Raw genomic sequence first — 17925 nt, forward strand, 5'->3', positions numbered from 1 at the left:
ATCAAGGGTTACGTAGATGGTTGACCCACACCGCACCACGACAATTAGGTGGACCATGAACTTAAGGATCCGAATCTTATCCCCAATGTTTATACTTTTCTTCACCAAGGGTTACGTATATGGTTGACCCACACCGCACCACGACAACTAGATGGACCATGACTTTAAGGAATCGAATCTTATCTCCAACGTTTATACTTTTCTTTACTATGTAAATAAATAAATACATTTATATAATATAAATATACAATAAGTTAATCTTGACCAGGTTGGGGAGGAACACAAGAACCGAGATACAATTTCCATCCCCGACCCCATTTAGCTCACAGAAAAAAAAAAATTATCCCTACTGTCTCTTCATTTAAGTGAAAATTTTTCATCCCGTTCAAGGCGGGACCTTGCTTCTCGAATTAAACAACATCTATAACGGGAAAACTTCAAAATCATAATTAAAGAGAGATCGAAGGCAAACACAAACGATAGAATCTAAATCGTCGAATACAATACAAAGATCATTGCATGGAGGTTTGAGCAATAGAGAGAGAAGAAAAAGAAGCCATTTTTATTCATAGGAAGCAACAAAGGCGACCAATGGGAGGGATTCAAAGCATAAAAACACACCCATTTGTCAGCCGCCATACAAAGAAACAGCAACAAAGTTGAACGACAGGGACCCAAATTACAACAGCTTTAGTCTTACATATGCATAGTTGAACACGATCTTCTTGCATATTAACCTTAAACATTCCGAAGCTTCGCGGCGTAATAATGTCGGGTTTGTTACATGTTTGGTCTCGCATTCATACGAGACGCTATCTTTTGTCCCAGAGACCTGTCTGCCTGAGTCCAATACGAGATCCATATGTTGCGAACCTCATGAGTCACTTTTGGGTCCGATAACGCTTCTACGAACCGATTTACGAACCGTTCTTGCCTGGATTAACATATAATAAGCTTTATGAAAATTGATCTGTTTTGGTTCTAAATAGTTATAGAAAATTATATAGCTGTATGGGGTGGTGGGTACCTGTCTGGTGCCCATGATCGGTATCTGTCTCCAGCTTGCTTGAAGTTATGATTCTCCTTTGGAATCACACACTGAAAAGTTGTGAAAAAGTCAAAAAGTTAAAGCCCCACCACTAATTCTTGTCTCTTCCACTCACTCCATTATTAACACAACACACCAAAACATAGTTGTTGAAGATAACACAACACACGATAATGTATTTGGTATGATTGAGGATATTTAGTCTTCTATTATGGTTTCATATAAGTATCGTATTTGACCTTTTTTATTATAATCAAATATCATTCATCCTTTTGCTCTCCTTTCCATTTCTTTTATAATTTATTTGATTCGGTAAATAATTATACATAGATAATTTTTACCACCGTGGTGGGTTTAGTAAATATTCTCAATAGTGATGGGTACGGGGCGAGGTGGGACTTCTCTATCATCATCTCTTTCAGGTGGGTAAGATGGGAAATATAATCATAGTTCTCGACCCCGTTTAGATAATGCGGAGAAATCTCTCTCTATTCTCTAAAGGGAGATTCTTAACTCCATTAGAGATGGGAAATATAATCATAGTTTCCGACCCTATTTAGATAATGAGGAGAAATCTATCTCTGTTCTCTAAATGGAGATTCTTGGCTCCATTTGAGATGAGAAATATAATCACAGTTCCCAACCATGTTTAGATAATGAGGAGAAGTCTCTCTCTATTCTCTAAACGGAGATTCTTAGCTCCATTCGAGATGGGAAATATAATCACAGTTCCCGACCCTCTTTAGGTAATGAGGAGAAATCTCTCTCTATTCTCTAAATAGAGATTCTTAGCTCCATTCGAGATGGAAAATATAATCACAGTTTACGACCCTGTTTAGATAATGACGAGAAATCTCTCTCTATTCTCTAAATGGAGATTCTTAGCTCCACTAGAGATAGGAAATATAATCACAATTCCCAACCTCGTTTAGATAATGAGGAGAAATCTCTCTATTCTCCAAACGGAGATTCTTAGCTCCATCTGAGATGGGAAATAAATAACAGTTCTCGACCCCGTTTAGATAATGACGAGAAATCTCTCTCTATTCTCTAAATGGAAAATCTTAGTTCCATTTGAGAGACAGGGTCCTTACTAGCTAAATAAACATCTCTAATAAGAAACGAACACTAACCCTTTCTCTTTTTCCGCTCAACACATTGGGCGGCATCGGGTACTTCTCAGCATGGCGACAAGCATCGTATCTCGAAGGGAAGTAATTCACCTAACAAACCAAAAAAAAACCCATCAAATAACAATTTCGAAAGAAACCCAATTCAAGAAACAAAATGAAATCACAAACCAACCTCCTCATCTCTATGCATAAAGTTCATAAACCCTTCATGATGATTATTATGGTGAGGACACTTAGGAGCATTAACCGGCAGCTGAAGATAATTAGGCCCAAGCCGATGCCTTTGAGTATCAGCATAAGCAAAGCTCCTAGCTTGCAACATCTTATCATCGGAGTAATGAATCCCCGGCACCAACGACATAGAGAACGCCAACATCTCATTCTCAGCAAAGAAATTATCAATATTCTTATTCAAAACCAACCGTCCCACCGGTCGCAACGGCACGACATCCTCCGGCCAAGCAATGGTCGTGTCGAGCGGCTCAAAATCATAATTGTTTTGGTCTTCATAATCAATGGTTTGAATGTAAAGCCGCCACTCCGGGAAGTTCCCGGCGGCAATGGACTCATAGAGATCTTGAGTGGCGTGGCTATGATTGGAGCCGCCGACTCTAATGGCTTCCTCCTCAAGCATGCTCTTAACCCCACAAGTGGGTTTCCAATGGAATTTAACGAGCCGAGCTTTACCGGCTTTGTTGATTAAAGAATAGGCTTGCACGCCGAAGCCCTCCATGTGGCGGTAGTTAATAGGGATGCCCACGTCATCATAGAACCAAGCGAAGGAGAGCAAGCTTTCAGGGTGGTAAGAGCAAAAATCTAGGAATCTCCAAGATTCTTGGAGATGGGATTTGGGATTTGGTTTAAACGCGCGGATGACGTCAGGGAATTGCATCGCGTCGCGTACGAAAAAGACAGGGAAGTTATTGCCAACTAGATCGAAGTTGCCTTCGCGCGTGTAGAATTTGACGGCGAAGCCACGTGGATCGCGGAGGGTTTCGGGGCTGCCACGTTCGTGGATGACGGTGGAGAAACGGACGATGACGGGGGTTTGGACGCCCGGTGCACGGAGGAAGTCGGCGCAGGATAAGTCGGAGACGTCGTGGGTTACTTCGAAGAAGCCCTTGGCACTGGCTCCTCGCGCGTGAACTACACGCTCCGGGATTCTTTCGCGAGTGAATGTGGCGATTTTTTCGATGAGTTGGTAGTCTTCTAGAAGGATGGGGCCTCTTTCGCCGACGGACATCACGGCTGTGTTGTTCCATATTGGTGCGCCGGAGTTTGTCGTGCAGAACGGTGTGTTGTACGCGCTGGATGGCCGGTACTGTCCAATTATATCATCACAAAAAAAAAAAAAAATGATTATTATTATTATTATTTATTGAAATAAAAATATATATATATTAACTTTCCTAATGTACTAAATAAATAAATTCTACTTGAAATATATTTACGTTTAAATTTTTTGAAAAAATAAATAAATAGAAAAGCAATCACGTGGGAAAGTAGGTGGGATTTTCAATCATAAAATTAAATATTAAAAAAAAAATTAAATTGTATATTTTATTTTAAATTTTCACAAAGGCAAAACTGACCAACAATAGGACGAAACCATAAAGTTTGGCAAAAAAAAATATGATGGGGGCTTAGTCCTCCTAAGGCTATCGTGACTGTGTCAACATCACGACGACACACGGTTAAAGATGTACGACTGTGACAGTTGGTATCAGAGTCATGCCCTTAATTTAGTCATGTCAATAAAATCTTCAATTGTTAAGTCGTGAGCCTCATAAGTATAGTTAAAAGTGACTCAAGTTTCGAATAATAGGTGTAATTCATTTAGGGCTCCATTAACTTCAAGGGAGGCTCTATAGTGTACTTTGTTCGAGGGGAGTATTGTTGAGGAATGTTGGAAGAGGTTGAGCCATCTTTATTAGTACGAGACTTTTTCGGGAAAACAAAAGTAAAGACATGAAAACTCATGTTCAAAGTGGATAATATCATACGACTACAGATGATAGCAATTTCTAACCCAAATCATTTAAGAAAAAACTCACTAGATCCTGTACTATTAGACAGTCAGCATAGTAATCAATTCGATCCAAGTCATCGAACACACAACTAAACAGATCTAAACAGATTATCAATACTGTAGTCAAAGTTTCATATAACTATTATTTTCCCGAAATCTTTTTATAAAAAAAAATTAAAAATACTTAAAATAAAGATGGAAATTTATGTTGCAGTGGTCCAAACAATTTAATAACACGAATAACCTTAACCAAATCGAATTAATTTTATATACAGATTTTCCAGTAATTTAAAAAATATATATATATTTTCCTTTAGCTAAGTTACTGATCCGGGTCAAGTCATATTCCAGACCCGATAAATTGACCGGACTTGACCACGTTTACACGTCTAAAGAAGACGACAAGCATCCGATCGGGTCCGACCCGACCCGACCCGTCGCCATGACGTTAGAAAACGGGGAATACGCCGCCGTAGGGCTGAAAAAAAATCAGAACTCCGGCGCCGGAAATCCCAGATCTGGCGGTTATTTGCAGAAAAAAGGAGAATAGTTAAGGAGAATACCTTGTAGGGATCCATGGCGGACGGCGAGGAGAGAGAAAGAAGTAAGAGAGAGAAGTAATGGGAAGATAGTGGAGAAGGAAGTGAGGGAGAATGAGGGGATTTTATGGTGGATTTTCTACAGTTTTCTCTTACTTTTTTCACCGACGGTTCATTTAGTGTCGTTTTGAGATAAAAGAAAAAACGACAAGTCGGACTCCAAACAGTGGGCCCCTTTCCTGATCGTAATCCACACCAAGCCAATAGGGAGGTTGGGGAAGGAAGACGGGCGTGGAAAAATGGGGATGATATTTTTGGTGTCGTTTTCCCATTATGTCCCTGACTGAGATAGAAAGTGAAGCAACAATCTCTCTAATTGCCACTACACAAGGGCTCTTTTGTCATTTCGCTATCATACGTGGCCCAGCGTCCAAATCACTCTTACCTTAAAAATTATTCAATTCTATTTTTTTTTTTCCATTTTTATTTCTAAAAAGTCTAATAAAATTTGTTAGTAATAGGAAATTACGAGGTTAATTTGATCGTACTGTTAAAATCATTTATCGAACGTTTAATACACCGTTGATTGGTTGTTGAAAATTGTAGTATACAGTAAAAAAAACAGATACCCAACTAAGAAATATACAAAAATAATAATAATAAAAGAGCGGTATATCAGCGTAATTTTGAGGGTATGTTGAAATTCCAATTTTACCCTTGTCGTGAGATTACGATGTGTCTTGAAAGGTGTATTTGAATTTTCACCCACTTGTCAATTTTTATATTTGTTTTCAAAGGCAACGTGTTATTTTCTCTCCTAACTTAATAATTAATAAAAAAAATTATGTAGTTAATTTAATTATATTAAAAAGAACTACGGTTCAACTTATCCATCTCACTCGGTGCTGAATTCACGAAAGAAAAAAGTTTATAGTGAGTTAAAAATGTCAGAGTCAATACTTGGAAAATGATAGTAAACGACAATAAAATGAACATTTAATTGAAAAATAAATTTAAACGGTCGATTTTAGCCAAAATGATATCAGCATGATTTTTCTAAGTTGAAAATAGACTATGCAAATAATTCAAATACTCGGTCCATCGGTCCATAGATCGCGAAGATTAAAAAAAAAATGTTATCCAAATCATAATTTTTGTATTAAGAAATTTAAAATAAAGATAAAAATACATAGGTTAATTTTTAGACTAAAGTCTAATTTATTTATATATTCATAATTAAAATAAATAAATAACTTTTTTAAAGATTAAAAATAAAAAATAAAATAAAAAGTTAGATCTAAAAAATAATATTTTTAATATCCGACAAAGAAAATAATTATAACACGTAAATCCATAAAGTTGGTGAGGTGTCCATTGGGTAGTGGACCCACACCATTTACCCATGCTGGTTCTGTACTTATCTATATATTCACAAAAAATAAGAAAATAATAAATAAATAATTAATAATGTTCGGTCCAATTATTAACGCTATAATTGTAATTTTATGCTTATCTTTTTCATTTTATATTAAAATAAAAAATTAATAAAAAAATATAGAGCTATTATTTTTATTTTTATTAATACTAAGTACATAATAATTTAGCGTTTATAATTAAAAATTTGTTAATTTAATTTCAATTAAGAGATAAAATTTATTTAAAACTATCATTTTTATATATTAAATATTGATAATGAGATTTTTTTTATTTAAAATTTGGAGGACTAAATTAAATTTGAGTCTAATTTGTTTTATATTTATTTATTTTAATTTATTTATTCTATAATTCTCCCATAATAAAGGAGTAACAAAAAGGGGGGGGGGGGGGGGGGATAAGACATGTAAATTTAATTATTCTTTTAATGTTACAAAATTAATATTTGAGTTAAAAATATTTAAATTATGTGTATTTTATTTTAATTTCAGATTATTTGTAGAATTACTTTTATATCCACGTGGTCACTTTATTGAATTAAGTGCCAAATTTTGATGTAGTTTTGGTTTATCTGCCCTAATTAAGCAATAATTAACTGTTTAAAATCACATTTTTAAAGAAAATAATTTTTTAACTTTTTAAAAATTTTAAAAAATACCCTTGCCACTAATATTATCTCAAAAAAATATCTATGAAATTTTAAAAGTTGCAATTTTATCGTCAATATATGAACAAAATATATGAACAAAACTATGAAGATAAATTATCTTTAAACTTTGTAATGTTACTTTTTTAAAGTTCATGAGTATTTTTTTAAACATGATATTAACGAGATTTTTACCTATTCAATGATATTTTTTAAAATATTTTTAAAAGTTAAATGCTATTTTTGAAACATTCTTAAAAGTTTAAAGGTATTTTTGAAATAAAATATTAACTTGTAAAATATATATATATTATATTTTTTTAAAGGTTAAAACTTTTTTTTTTTTTTTTTTTTTTTTGAAGTTTTAAGAGTATTATTGAAATTTTTAAATAGGGTTAATTTATTTAATTTAATATTTAATATTATTTATTTTAGTAATTTTTAGTTAAGTTTTCTAAATTTCCTAAAATAATATTTGTTTCATCAAATTTGAAATTGGGATTTTACTTTTTTATTATTATTATTATTATTATTTATTTAGGTTGTTTTTCAGCTAAATTAAAAATTAAATGTTCAGTATCTAAATCCTTAACTCTATCTATCTAGATATTTTAGGAATTTAGTTGAATGTCAAAAGAAACTGAGAATAATGTGACCTACAAATTATTAATTACTTACCTAACTATTTAAAATAATATTTAATTTCGGTTAATTTTCATTTTTTGTTTCATCTATCAAGATTGATATCATCCGCACAAAAGTGTCTCAAAAGATGCAAGAGTTTTTACGCCAACCATCAAGAAAAGGTTTTTCCGTAGGTTGGGAGAGCGTCTTTGGGTTATGCAACACGATAGAAAGAATAGATACAAACATAAGCGCACATTTATCAAATCTTTCGTATTTGAAAACTAGAATACGACGCTAGGCGACCAGCGACATCAGTTTTAGAAACAAACTATTGTTGATCCCGACATGTCGATTTCCATCCATCGATTAACCGAGGTTAATGACGCTGGCCAACCGATCACGGGCGAGATGAACTAAAAAAAAACATGAGAAGGGGAGAAGATGCTGATGAAGAGATAAGTTGATAGGCAACTTGGTTCATCTCAGAGATCCTTGTGCAAATTTTAATAAAAGAAAAAAGGAACCATATGGCCATTGAATGTATGATCCAGCAAGCAATCTCCCAACAAGCATGAATATACCAAATCTCAGTACAGGAAAATCAAGATCAACCATACAATACATAGTCATTGCAATTTCAAACTCTTCTCAAATGAATGACAGCAATTCTCATGAGCAAATTCAAATTTATTTAAATATAAGACATCACATTTTAGGGGAAAACTAGCAGGAAAAGGAAGAAAGAAATGGAATGGGTATCTAAGCATGGTGGCCGGCCATCCTACAAAACATGTCTAGTTGGGGAGCATATGACTCACTCTTTAAGGTATCAAGTAATTCAAGCTAGCTAGTTAGAATCATGCAGCCTTCTCTACTAAGCAGCTACTGAAACTTGTTTTGGATTCTTACCAGCTACTTTCGAAGACTTTTCGATGATTTCTGGTTTGTCGATGCCTTCGATATTGATGATCCTCAACTTCGTTAATTCCTGTGATACAAAATATTGCAGAAACAGGTCATCAGATAACTTGAAAACGAAACTCTTTTATTCGAATTGGATAGTCTGGATATATATACCTGGCGATGTCCTTTGGTTCGACGGTAATTCTTCCTTCTTTTTTTCTTGAAGATGATTACTTTTGCATCCAATGCCTTTGAAAAGGAGGAACGATCATTCAGTTCTAACAAATTGGAACACAAATTTGAAAACAAGAAAGCGAGGAAATGAAAGCATCGGAAGTAGAAGACATCCTATTTTTAGTTAGTTTAATATGTGCGGATAAGGATGAACGCATATATCTTAACTAGTTGAGCTATGCTTTGAATCCATTAAATATATCTTTTCTAAAGTGCACGAAGAACAACAAAATTAGTCCTTCGAAAATGAAATGTAAGAGACCACAGGCTAGCATCAGTAAAAACACAACAAAGTTTTCTTCTTATAATATATTGCACTAGCAAGAAAATGTGAGTAAGTAGTTTAGCTGTCAATCTTACATGTTCCTCAACAACTGCTTGAACAACTGCACTTGGTACTGTAGGCCTACCGACAATCGTTTGTCTACTTGAGCCAAGCAAAAGAACCCTATTCAATATCAACTGCAAAAGATAAATTCATAAAAGAATAATCATTAAAGTTTACTCAAGATGAAATGTAGAAAAGAATAACAAGCCAATGACAGTACGGAAGTTCTACACAGATGATCAAAATCCTTAAGTAGGCAAGGTATAAAGCAAACATTACAGAACAGTATTCAAGTTTGTCAAGGAAAAAGGGGTCCTCTAATGAAGTATCTCACAAGTGAGCAACAATATGAACGTGAATAAAAGCTACCAAACGAAAAATATTTACGTTTTCCTTGTTTAGTTAGCCTGAACCGATCCTTCGTATTAAATAAAATACATATTTTGGCCACATCTATGAAGAGCAGAAAAGTGCAACTTCTTATGTATGTAAAACAGTTGGTGTTTAGGCGCTCTTCTAATACAAACAAAGGAGCTCTCCTGTACTTATTAAATCCGAAAACTGCTCCACCAAATTAATGCCTACATCGAATCTTTGTACCAATCAAAACAACATAGTAATACCATAAACTTGAAATTATTAATTTTTCCGAAGGTACTTGAAGAAAAATAATTTGTTTAAAAAGCATTCATTATTCCAAACACACTATAAGACCATTTAGAGATGCAGCATTATTAGTTCGGTTAGACCGCAAATATCAAAAGATTGGGAGTAGGACACCATGTGGAAACATGGCCAAAAGCTAGGATATGAATCAAAAAAGGATGATCTACATCTAAAAATTCCACAACATACAATGGTATAGGAATTGCAAACCTTGTCATTCACATCGCAGAATTTTAATCTCTCAGTAAAAATACTATCTCCGTTGCTAACCTTGAATTGGTGTGAGCCAATCTACAAGAGCCACCAAAAGAAAAGAGTGGATAAATGATAAGAGACCAACTACTAATTCATAAAACTCATTAATATATGCAACAGTTTGAACCTGAACGACAGCAAAAACAGGTTCATAAGGCTTGAAAACCTCACTAGATCGATCAATTGGCCCAACTACTTTATATCCAATAGCAGCTGCTTCTGCCTCCTTCTCCTCCTTCGTATACTCCTTTTGCATACCCCTACTCGGCACTGAAATATCATCATCCTCACCACTATCATAATCCTCGTCATCTTCATCATCATCTTCTTCAGTATCATCATCTTCATTGCCATTCTGACTATCAGATGAGAGATATCGGGAATGTGACCAGTTGGTACACAAAGAAGGATCGATTTTAGCAAATAGACAGTTTGGTACAGAAGCATGTGTACGAAAATTCTGGGATAAGAAGGAAGGTGCGATCTTCAGGGAGTGGATATATGGCTTGGTGGAAAAGATGGCCGAGGCATGACGAGTTAGTACTTGTAAACACCGTCTGTTCGCCATGGTGGTGATCCTAATGGCCTCTGATCTATAGACAGCACCTACACATGCTGCAGCAATATTCTAACCTTCTCAGTCCGCAGAATTAAAATAAAAACATAAACCCCTGTCTGGAACCCCTGAATATAATTAGCATGTTTGTATGAGGCCAAAAAAAAAAAAAAAAACATGTTTCCAATTAAACCCTATAGGAGATCCCTTTTGATTAATTTATCCCTTCTCACGGCAGTTCATATGCATCAATAATGTTTTCAATATTCAAGCAAAATCAACCCCATTCAAGCTAACTCAAGGTCTAGTCATTCCTTGTGTCCGGTGGATCCTTTTAAAATCTTGTAGAAACAAGAAAGTGAACGGTGTAGGGAGGAAACGTCTAAGAAAATTTTCCTTTGTCTGTTGTGGTTAAGGATCAGGGCTTTCAAGTCCGATCCTGAAAATCTCTACATGCTCTCCAAAAACACTTTCAGAGAATCGCTTGCATTATCTGATGTTCTTTCCTACTTATGATTTTCTTTTTGGTATATGCTACAATATTTTGCCTCCAACTACCCAGCATTATTTTCGGTATTTTGTGTTCTGTTTTAACTGAAACAATATTTTCAATACAGATTTTCGATTCCAACTAGTCTTTTTCACTAGCCAAAGCAAACTACATGCAGGTGTGTTTTCTTTTTTGATTTGTAATCTTCTTGAACTTTTTTGTTCCCTTTCATTTATTGATTTGGATAAGAATAAATTTTTGTAATTCAATCTGCATTTTCCTAATCCATGATGCATACATTTTTAGTTTTACGTTTTCGTTTGGTTTTTTTTAACATTGGTTGAAAAAGAAATCAACAAGAAAGATTATTCTTCTTTTGCTTTACTTCTTCGTGTGAGAACAGAATAAACAACATAAATCAACGAACTAAAATGAGAAACAAAACAAGAATCAAAACCTTGGGGATCTAAAAAATGAGCGGCGCTAGATGTGAGGGGGATGCGATCTCACCAACGACGCAGGTAAGGGGCTGAACCACCGATTCTGTTTCTGAGAAGAAGAGAAAAAACACCAGAAATAAGTAACTCTGATTGCTCGAGAGGCGATAGAGTGTGACAGGGAGGAAGCGGCGGCGGCGGCGACGTCGTCAGAAGGTTGAGACTGCGTTGTGAGGGAGCGGCGTGCAGAAGCGGGGTACAGTGACTGGAAATGAGAGGGAACGGAGGGAGGTTTGCCTAAACGTGAAATGAAATAGGGTTTTAGAAAAAAAATAAAAATAAAATAAAATAAATCCACGATGGTTTAAGGAAAAAAAAAAAAAAAAAAAAATTAATGTGGCTAATAATTATTGTTTTTATTTTTAAAATTAAATTATACATAAAACCTCTAAAATTATTATTATTATTATTATTATTTTATCGGTAAGGGAGTGCTTGCTCTGTGAAAGTGACTTTTGTAGCTAATTCAATAAGTTACTCATTTTAAAAACTTAATAAAATAAAAATTTTAGAACACAATTTTACGAGATAAGAATTCATTCATTTTCATATAAGAGTAAGTAGATAAGTCGTTCTAACGGTTGATTTTGGGATTTGAACAACGGAGTCTTACCCTCTCACTGACCCAAAACTTAATTTATGATTGGAGTATAAACAAATTGTTCGTTAGATTAATTAAAGAGTAAATTATATTTACAAACAACTTGGAAAGGACTGACTTGATTATATCCATGGACACAACTTGTTTAACCATGCATACTGTGCGCATACTGTGCATAAGAATTCAACTTTAAATTTAGAGTGGAGTCACTATAGTTTAAGAATGAAAATTAATTAGAGAATTAGTTGATATTTAAGATTAAAGACGTAATTACAGGAGTAAAACGAACTTATTACCTAGCTGTAATTATGAATAACTTGGGAATGATTGACTTGTTTGTAATGATTATATCACTTAAAGAATTTGTCTTAGATTGCATAAATAGAAATTGATTAATTAAAGAGTTTAAAGAATTAATTTGGTATAATTTGTAGGTTATAAAATCCTCTTGCTAATTCATAATAGTACTAAAATGGTTTAATTGAAAGAAAAAAAAAAGTGAATGGGTTTAAATTAATGTTTAATATATTAAGAGATATATTAAATAAATAGGAAAAATATATTTACTTTAAAATGTTTAAATTAATATTTAATGTAGTAGACATGTTAAATGTAAATGAAAAAAAAAATTAAATTAATATTTAATACATTAGATATGTTAAAAAAAAATATATATTGTATATAAATATTAAAATAATTAATGTATACATTAAAAATATATTTGAAATTTGAATGAAGATCCAAATTAGTCGAATAAGATTTATTAGATAATATATTAATATTCAAATCGTGAATTATAGTAAATAATATATTGTGAAATGTAGAACTTATGCATTGTTGGAATATATCAAGGAGGTTTGCAAGACCCTACTACGTTGCTGTAGCGATACGACTACGTTAAGTGATATGACTCTACCTCACTTTTTATATATAAATATAGATATATATATTTATATATTAAAACTAAGACCCAAAACAACTTATTATATTTATATTTTATACGTACAAATTTATTTCTTTATTTTCTTTTTAATTATTTAGTAATAAATAACTTTTGAGGTTGGAAATTTTAGAAATTATGTTTAGTATTGTATTATATTTTTTAATTATGAAACAATATTGAATTTATGACAATTTTTACGTTTTTAATAGAAATTATATTGAAAAGCGGAAATTATTGACTAAAAAAAATTAAATTTTTTTTTATTGCAATTAACTCAAACCTTCAGAAATTTCTGTAAAAATAAATGCAGATTTTGTAGAAATGAAGATTGAAATAAGAGGTGGAGACACAAACGAGATAGGCTTCCACATGTCTCAACCTACGAACACTCCTACTCACTATGATGCCTCTATAGACCAACTTGACTCGAGCATAGCTTGGTTAAGTGAGATAAATGTCTCAACCCACGAACACTCCTACTCACTATAATGCCTCTATAGACCAACTTGACTCAAGCATAGCTTGGTTAAGTGAGATAAATGTCTCAACCCACGAACACTCCTACTCATTATAATGCCTGACTCAAGCATAGCTTGGTTAAGTGAGATTAATGTCTCAACCCACGAACACTCCTACTCACTATAATGCCTCTATAGACCAACTTGTCTCAACCCACGAACACTCCTACTCACTATAATGCCTTTATAGACCAACTTGACTCTAGCATAGCTTGGTTAAGGCATGCACGGACATTTCAACCTTAACCAAAGAGTAAAAAATTTGAACCCCACCCCACATATGGTAACCAAAAAGATCTCACAAGAGTCAAATTATCTATCTATATATATATATACACACACACGTAGATTAAGCTGAGTTAATAAAGCTAACAACGTCAGATAAGAACTTCCAATAGAAAATTAATGACCAAGACAACAACTTTATGGTAATTGGACTGATTAGGATGTTGGATTACAAAGTGTAATAAACTCAGCACATACTTCTCTCACTAAAACATTTTGTTATATGAAAAGAAATCTTCCAAAAGCCTTTCCAAATTGTTCAAACTTAAAGAGTACAATGGATTCTTACGTAATTTATTGTTTTTGCTTCTTATCCAAACTAACCTGCAGGTGGAGTTTCATGTTGTTGGCAGTAGCAACACTTTGTTGCCCAAATCAAACTCCAGAACGGAAAGCTCTATGGAAATGATACCCTGCCAGCTCTCATGGAATGCTGGTTTGCTCAAAGTTACAGCCGGCTGTTGTACCAAGCAATCAACAAGTTTGTCCTGTCGTGCAATCATGGCAGAAATGGAAAATGGCCCTCTCATTTAGTTCTAACAAAGCTTCTTTCGGATGTCACTGAAGGTTGCCCAGAATATTCAAAGCCTTCATCCGTTGGATCTCTTTCCCTGAAGAACATAAACCTGTTAGCTACCTGTTCAATCCAAGTCACAACATTGGTTGCATGTTGCAAGCACAAGCGAGAACAATCAAACATTATTCTTGTTAAGAATGAGAAGCTCTGATACCATGTTAAGAATGATGCTCTGATAGCATGTTAAGAATGAGAGACATAATGGGATTGAAAGTCCAAGAAACAGAAGTGGGATAAAAAGTGACAGAGATCAGAACAAAAGATGATTGTCCCTGATTCACCGCAAATCATCAATATTTTTCCTCTCAACAATAAAAATCCTAACTGATTATGGCTATAAAATATATTCTAATACTCCCCCTCAAGTTGGAGAGTGTAGTCAATAACACCCAACTTGCTTATTTCCAATAATTCTAAGAGACATTCTAAGAAGAAAACCAACATAATAATCTGGTCTCTTGGGTTTTGGAAGATTAAAAGTGACGTTAAAGGAACAAAATATAGATTTGATGGAATGTTGGGGTGATATAAGAATGTTCTTTATCATCATAACATGATATTTGAAAGAAGTTTGAAGCAATTTTACCTTCTTCTACTGACAGATGCATGGATTTCTTTTCCAGATTAATGGCAAGTCTGCTGAGCTCAGAGGGAGGTAAACCATGGAGCACTATAAAGCGAGACAAAGAAGAGCATTCTTAGCAGTGTCGAACTTAAATACTGAAAGTGAGCTACAGTGATTATTCAACACAACTTACACTCGATAAAGCCTTTTTGATCCGACTCGTCACAATGTTTTAGGAGATTCTGAAGATTGAATAAACGCTCTGTTCTCTGCTCATCAGTAATCCCATTTGAATCAACAGAGTGAAGAATCTCCAAACCAGGAGGGATTCCCAGAAGATTGGATCCAGTAACTGCTAGAAAATTACCAGCCTTTTCTGTGAAGATGGGAAGTGAAGACCTAACAGGTGAAAACGCCATCGGAGAGGCTGCAAGAGAAGAAAATGCGGGTGCACAAGATGTGCTACCTCCCAATGCTCTTTTTTTGCCAGGCTTCACATCAACTTCTCCGTTGGCATAAATGATATGCTCATTTACCCCAATCCCCTTGAAGGATTGATGGATTGCAGAGCTCGGTGAGCATGTCGGGTTGGATCTCTTACTTCCTGAAACCTTACTCCCATTCACAAGTTTGCCGCCCAAAGAACAGGAAGTTTCAGGATAGTTATACACGACACTCCTATTATCATTCTGCACATCTCTTAAAGCAACCTTTTTCATTGCAATTGGAGACTGCTTGCTCTTATACATAGACAAATGAGTTTCGCAGCTACCCATCCCACCGCTGTTCAACTTGCTATCAATCATTTAGAACACTTGAAGAGCTTCAACCAAATAACGATTTCAAATTATCTCCTAGAAAGCCAAGAGAGCCAATCAAAATCTCCACCCAAGAGAGCCATATCGTTATTTCACACAACCACACCAACAATCAAGTAAAAGGATAATCACACATTAACGTTGAATGCTAGCTAGCTTATACTGCAAAGCTTGAAAATCAGACCACAGATACCACAAGACAATCAAAGTACATAAATCAAGAAGTCGATAAGTGAAGTGCGTTTATATATTTTCCATGACAATCAGCAATTTCCTTAAACTGGTATCGAGTACAGAATTATTTTTCAGATAAATACTAACTTGAAGTTAAAACTATCTTATACAGCAAAAAAATTGATCAAATTGTATACATCAAATGCCTGAATAATATATCTTCCATGATGTTTACAACCCCTTTCCAAGCTCTTACTTTCAAGTTTCAACTACCTTAAAGTACCAACCTCTCTACTTCGCTAAATTACAAAGTTTAACTCCATAATAATATGCAACACAATGTTCATCAAGTATCCGTTTACCTATATTAGCATAACACTTCATATCAAACTTGCACGATGGCACATTATGAAACAAAAGAATGTTGGTTTAAATTTTGTTTCTTTAGATTTTCATGCTTATTCCATTTTGATTCTTAAACATTCAAACATTTTACTTTAGTTCTACAGCCTTGTGCAAAAAATCTTACTGGTGCTTGCTACTAATTTCTTTCAATAAAATGTTTAATATAAAAACTAGACATAAAAAGAAATAAAGATTTGATCATTAACTACATGAGTAAATGCCTACATAAAAAATTGGTTGCACCACATAGTAGGTCAAGCACCAGATTTCAAAACGGATCCAGAATTTTGTTAAATGGTAAAGGACAAAAACAATTTTCGATGCAAAATTTAAGAACAATTGAACACTGACAAACTAAGAGAGAACGTCTGAAAAATTAGGTGCCAAAACTAAATAACCATGAAAGATTACGGACGAAAATAGGATTTAAACCACAAACGTTTCATCTGGCTAAATTGACCATGTCTTACTAAAACACAGAACACCAAAGAAAATGTAAGAACTCAGATCTAGGCAGAACCATTTCCGTAACACGTAAGACATAATGAAGAAAGTTAACAGTTCAGGTCCAAATGAGTCAAGAGAAATGCAACAGGTCAATCAATCCCATACAATATTCCGCAGCAACATCAAACGAAATCAAACTCATCCACATCCACAGCCAAAAAGTTACAACGATTATAATAGTGAATCCTGTACTCATTCTAGTTACATGGATGCATCTACAAGCAGAAATGAAAATCAGTCGGCAAAGCTTCTGCTACGCAACGGAGGAGGGGGTAGGTCGGAGCATCAAAGGATCGAAGATTATGCGTTGTAAGGAAGGAAAGAAGGAATCGAGTAGAGAAATGGTACCTGAGAAGGAAGCTTGTTCGGCTTCTGCAACCGACGAGAGAGGGAAAGGGAGAGGGAGAGGCGAGTTCAAAAGGGAAAACTTTGGCTCGAAAGAAGATGGGTTTTCTATTTTCAATTATTATTTGTTTATTATTATTTTTTTTTTAAATTAATTTAAAAGTAGCGGTCGTGGGCCCACCCTAGAACGAGGAAAGACTAGAAAGCGGCTTATGATTCTTCGAGACGACGTCGTATCGACGGGGTTTTCAGAAATTGAAATTGAAATTATTATTAATTTTTACTTTTTTTTTTTTAGTTCACTTTAAAACTGTACTAAATCCCCCATGTGTTAGGGTTGAAACGATGCTAAGGGTATAATAGTAAAATATTCTAAAATTTAAAAGTTCTAAGGTTAAAATGGTTGAAATGATATTAGGGGTATAATTGTCATATACGGTTAAAATGGTTGAAACGATAGTAATGATATAATTATCATAGACCCAAAGGTTAAATGTTAAAATGGTTGAAACTATAATAAGGATATAATTGTCAAATATTTTAAGGTTTAAAGGTTAAAATGGTTGAAATGATAATAAGGGTATAATTGTCAAATACCTTAAGGGTAAAAGGTTGAAGGTTAAAATGGATGAAACGATAACAAGGGTATAATTGTCAAATACCTTAAGGTTCAAAGGTTAAAGGTTAAAGGTTAACATGGTTGAAATGATAATAAGGGTATAATTGTCAAATACCTTAAGGTTCAAAGGTTAAAGGTTAAGATGGTTGAAAGGCTAAGAGTCAAATACCTTAAAGTTCAAAG

At 34.1% G+C, this 17925-nt stretch overlaps 3 protein-coding genes across 4 annotated transcripts; all 3 read right to left on the bottom strand.

Annotated features, from left to right (window-relative positions):
• Window positions 1-541: 541 nt before the first annotated feature.
• Window positions 542-4931, bottom strand: LOC111805312 (catalase isozyme 2). The gene is made up of 5 exons (XM_023690320.2): window positions 4774-4931; window positions 2354-3502; window positions 2182-2271; window positions 1028-1098; window positions 542-934 (listed from the first exon to the last, which is right to left on the bottom strand). Exons 1-5 carry the CDS (start codon window positions 4786-4788, stop codon window positions 781-783), a joined length of 1479 nt encoding a protein of 492 aa, XP_023546088.1. The 5' UTR covers window positions 4789-4931; the 3' UTR covers window positions 542-780.
• A 3066-nt stretch (window positions 4932-7997) lies between these two features.
• Window positions 7998-11624, bottom strand: LOC111804809 (large ribosomal subunit protein bL21m). 2 transcript variants are annotated; one of them, XM_023689607.2, is made up of 6 exons: window positions 11399-11624; window positions 9970-10457; window positions 9798-9878; window positions 8954-9055; window positions 8534-8608; window positions 7998-8444 (listed from the first exon to the last, which is right to left on the bottom strand). In XM_023689607.2, the coding sequence occupies exons 2-6, from the start codon at window positions 10408-10410 to the stop codon at window positions 8331-8333; spliced, it is 813 nt and encodes a 270-aa protein (XP_023545375.2). In that variant the 5' UTR covers window positions 10411-10457; window positions 11399-11624; the 3' UTR covers window positions 7998-8330. The 2 variants fall into 2 exon arrangements, with proteins under 2 accessions (XP_023545375.2, XP_023545373.2); XM_023689605.2 differs by having other exon boundaries at window positions 11346-11623.
• A 2218-nt stretch (window positions 11625-13842) lies between these two features.
• LOC111804962 (uncharacterized) lies at window positions 13843-17240 on the bottom strand. The gene is made up of 4 exons (XM_023689808.2): window positions 17127-17240; window positions 15068-15728; window positions 14896-14979; window positions 13843-14343 (listed from the first exon to the last, which is right to left on the bottom strand). The coding sequence occupies exons 2-4, from the start codon at window positions 15678-15680 to the stop codon at window positions 14291-14293; spliced, it is 750 nt and encodes a 249-aa protein (XP_023545576.2). The 5' UTR covers window positions 15681-15728; window positions 17127-17240; the 3' UTR covers window positions 13843-14290.
• Between the last annotated feature and the right edge of the window lie 685 nt (window positions 17241-17925).

This window comes from Cucurbita pepo, chromosome 11 (assembly GCF_057944985.1).
Source record: "Cucurbita pepo subsp. pepo isolate OVF chromosome 11, ASM5794498v1, whole genome shotgun sequence".
In the NCBI taxonomy this organism is placed as follows: Eukaryota; Viridiplantae; Streptophyta; class Magnoliopsida; order Cucurbitales; family Cucurbitaceae; genus Cucurbita; species Cucurbita pepo.

Bases quoted from the DNA above. Each gene is read 5' to 3' on its own strand.
- LOC111804962 (XM_023689808.2), bottom strand. From the start codon at position 15,680: ATGATTGATAGCAAGTTGAACAGCGGTGGGATGGGTAGCTGCGAAACT. The intron at 14,980-15,067 runs GTAAGTTGTGTT...CTCGCTTTATAG, and splicing joins TCAAAAAGGCTTTATCGAGT to TGCTCCATGGTTTACCTCCC. The intron at 14,344-14,895 runs GTAAAATTGCTT...TATGTTCTTCAG, and splicing joins GCATCTGTCAGTAGAAGAAG to GGAAAGAGATCCAACGGATG.
- LOC111805312 (XM_023690320.2), bottom strand. The intron at 1,099-2,181 runs GTTAGTGTTCGT...ACAACTTTTCAG, and splicing joins TGAGCGGAAAAAGAGAAAGG to TGTGTGATTCCAAAGGAGAA. The intron at 935-1,027 runs GTACCCACCACC...ATGTTAATCCAG, and splicing joins CGATCATGGGCACCAGACAG to GCAAGAACGGTTCGTAAATC.
- LOC111804809 (XM_023689607.2), bottom strand. From the start codon at position 10,410: ATGGCGAACAGACGGTGTTTACAAGTACTAACTCGTCATGCCTCGGCC. The intron at 9,879-9,969 runs GTTCAAACTGTT...TGGCTCTTGTAG, and splicing joins CTGTTTTTGCTGTCGTTCAG to ATTGGCTCACACCAATTCAA. The intron at 8,445-8,533 runs GTATATATATCC...TTTGTATCACAG, and splicing joins GAACCAAAGGACATCGCCAG to GAATTAACGAAGTTGAGGAT.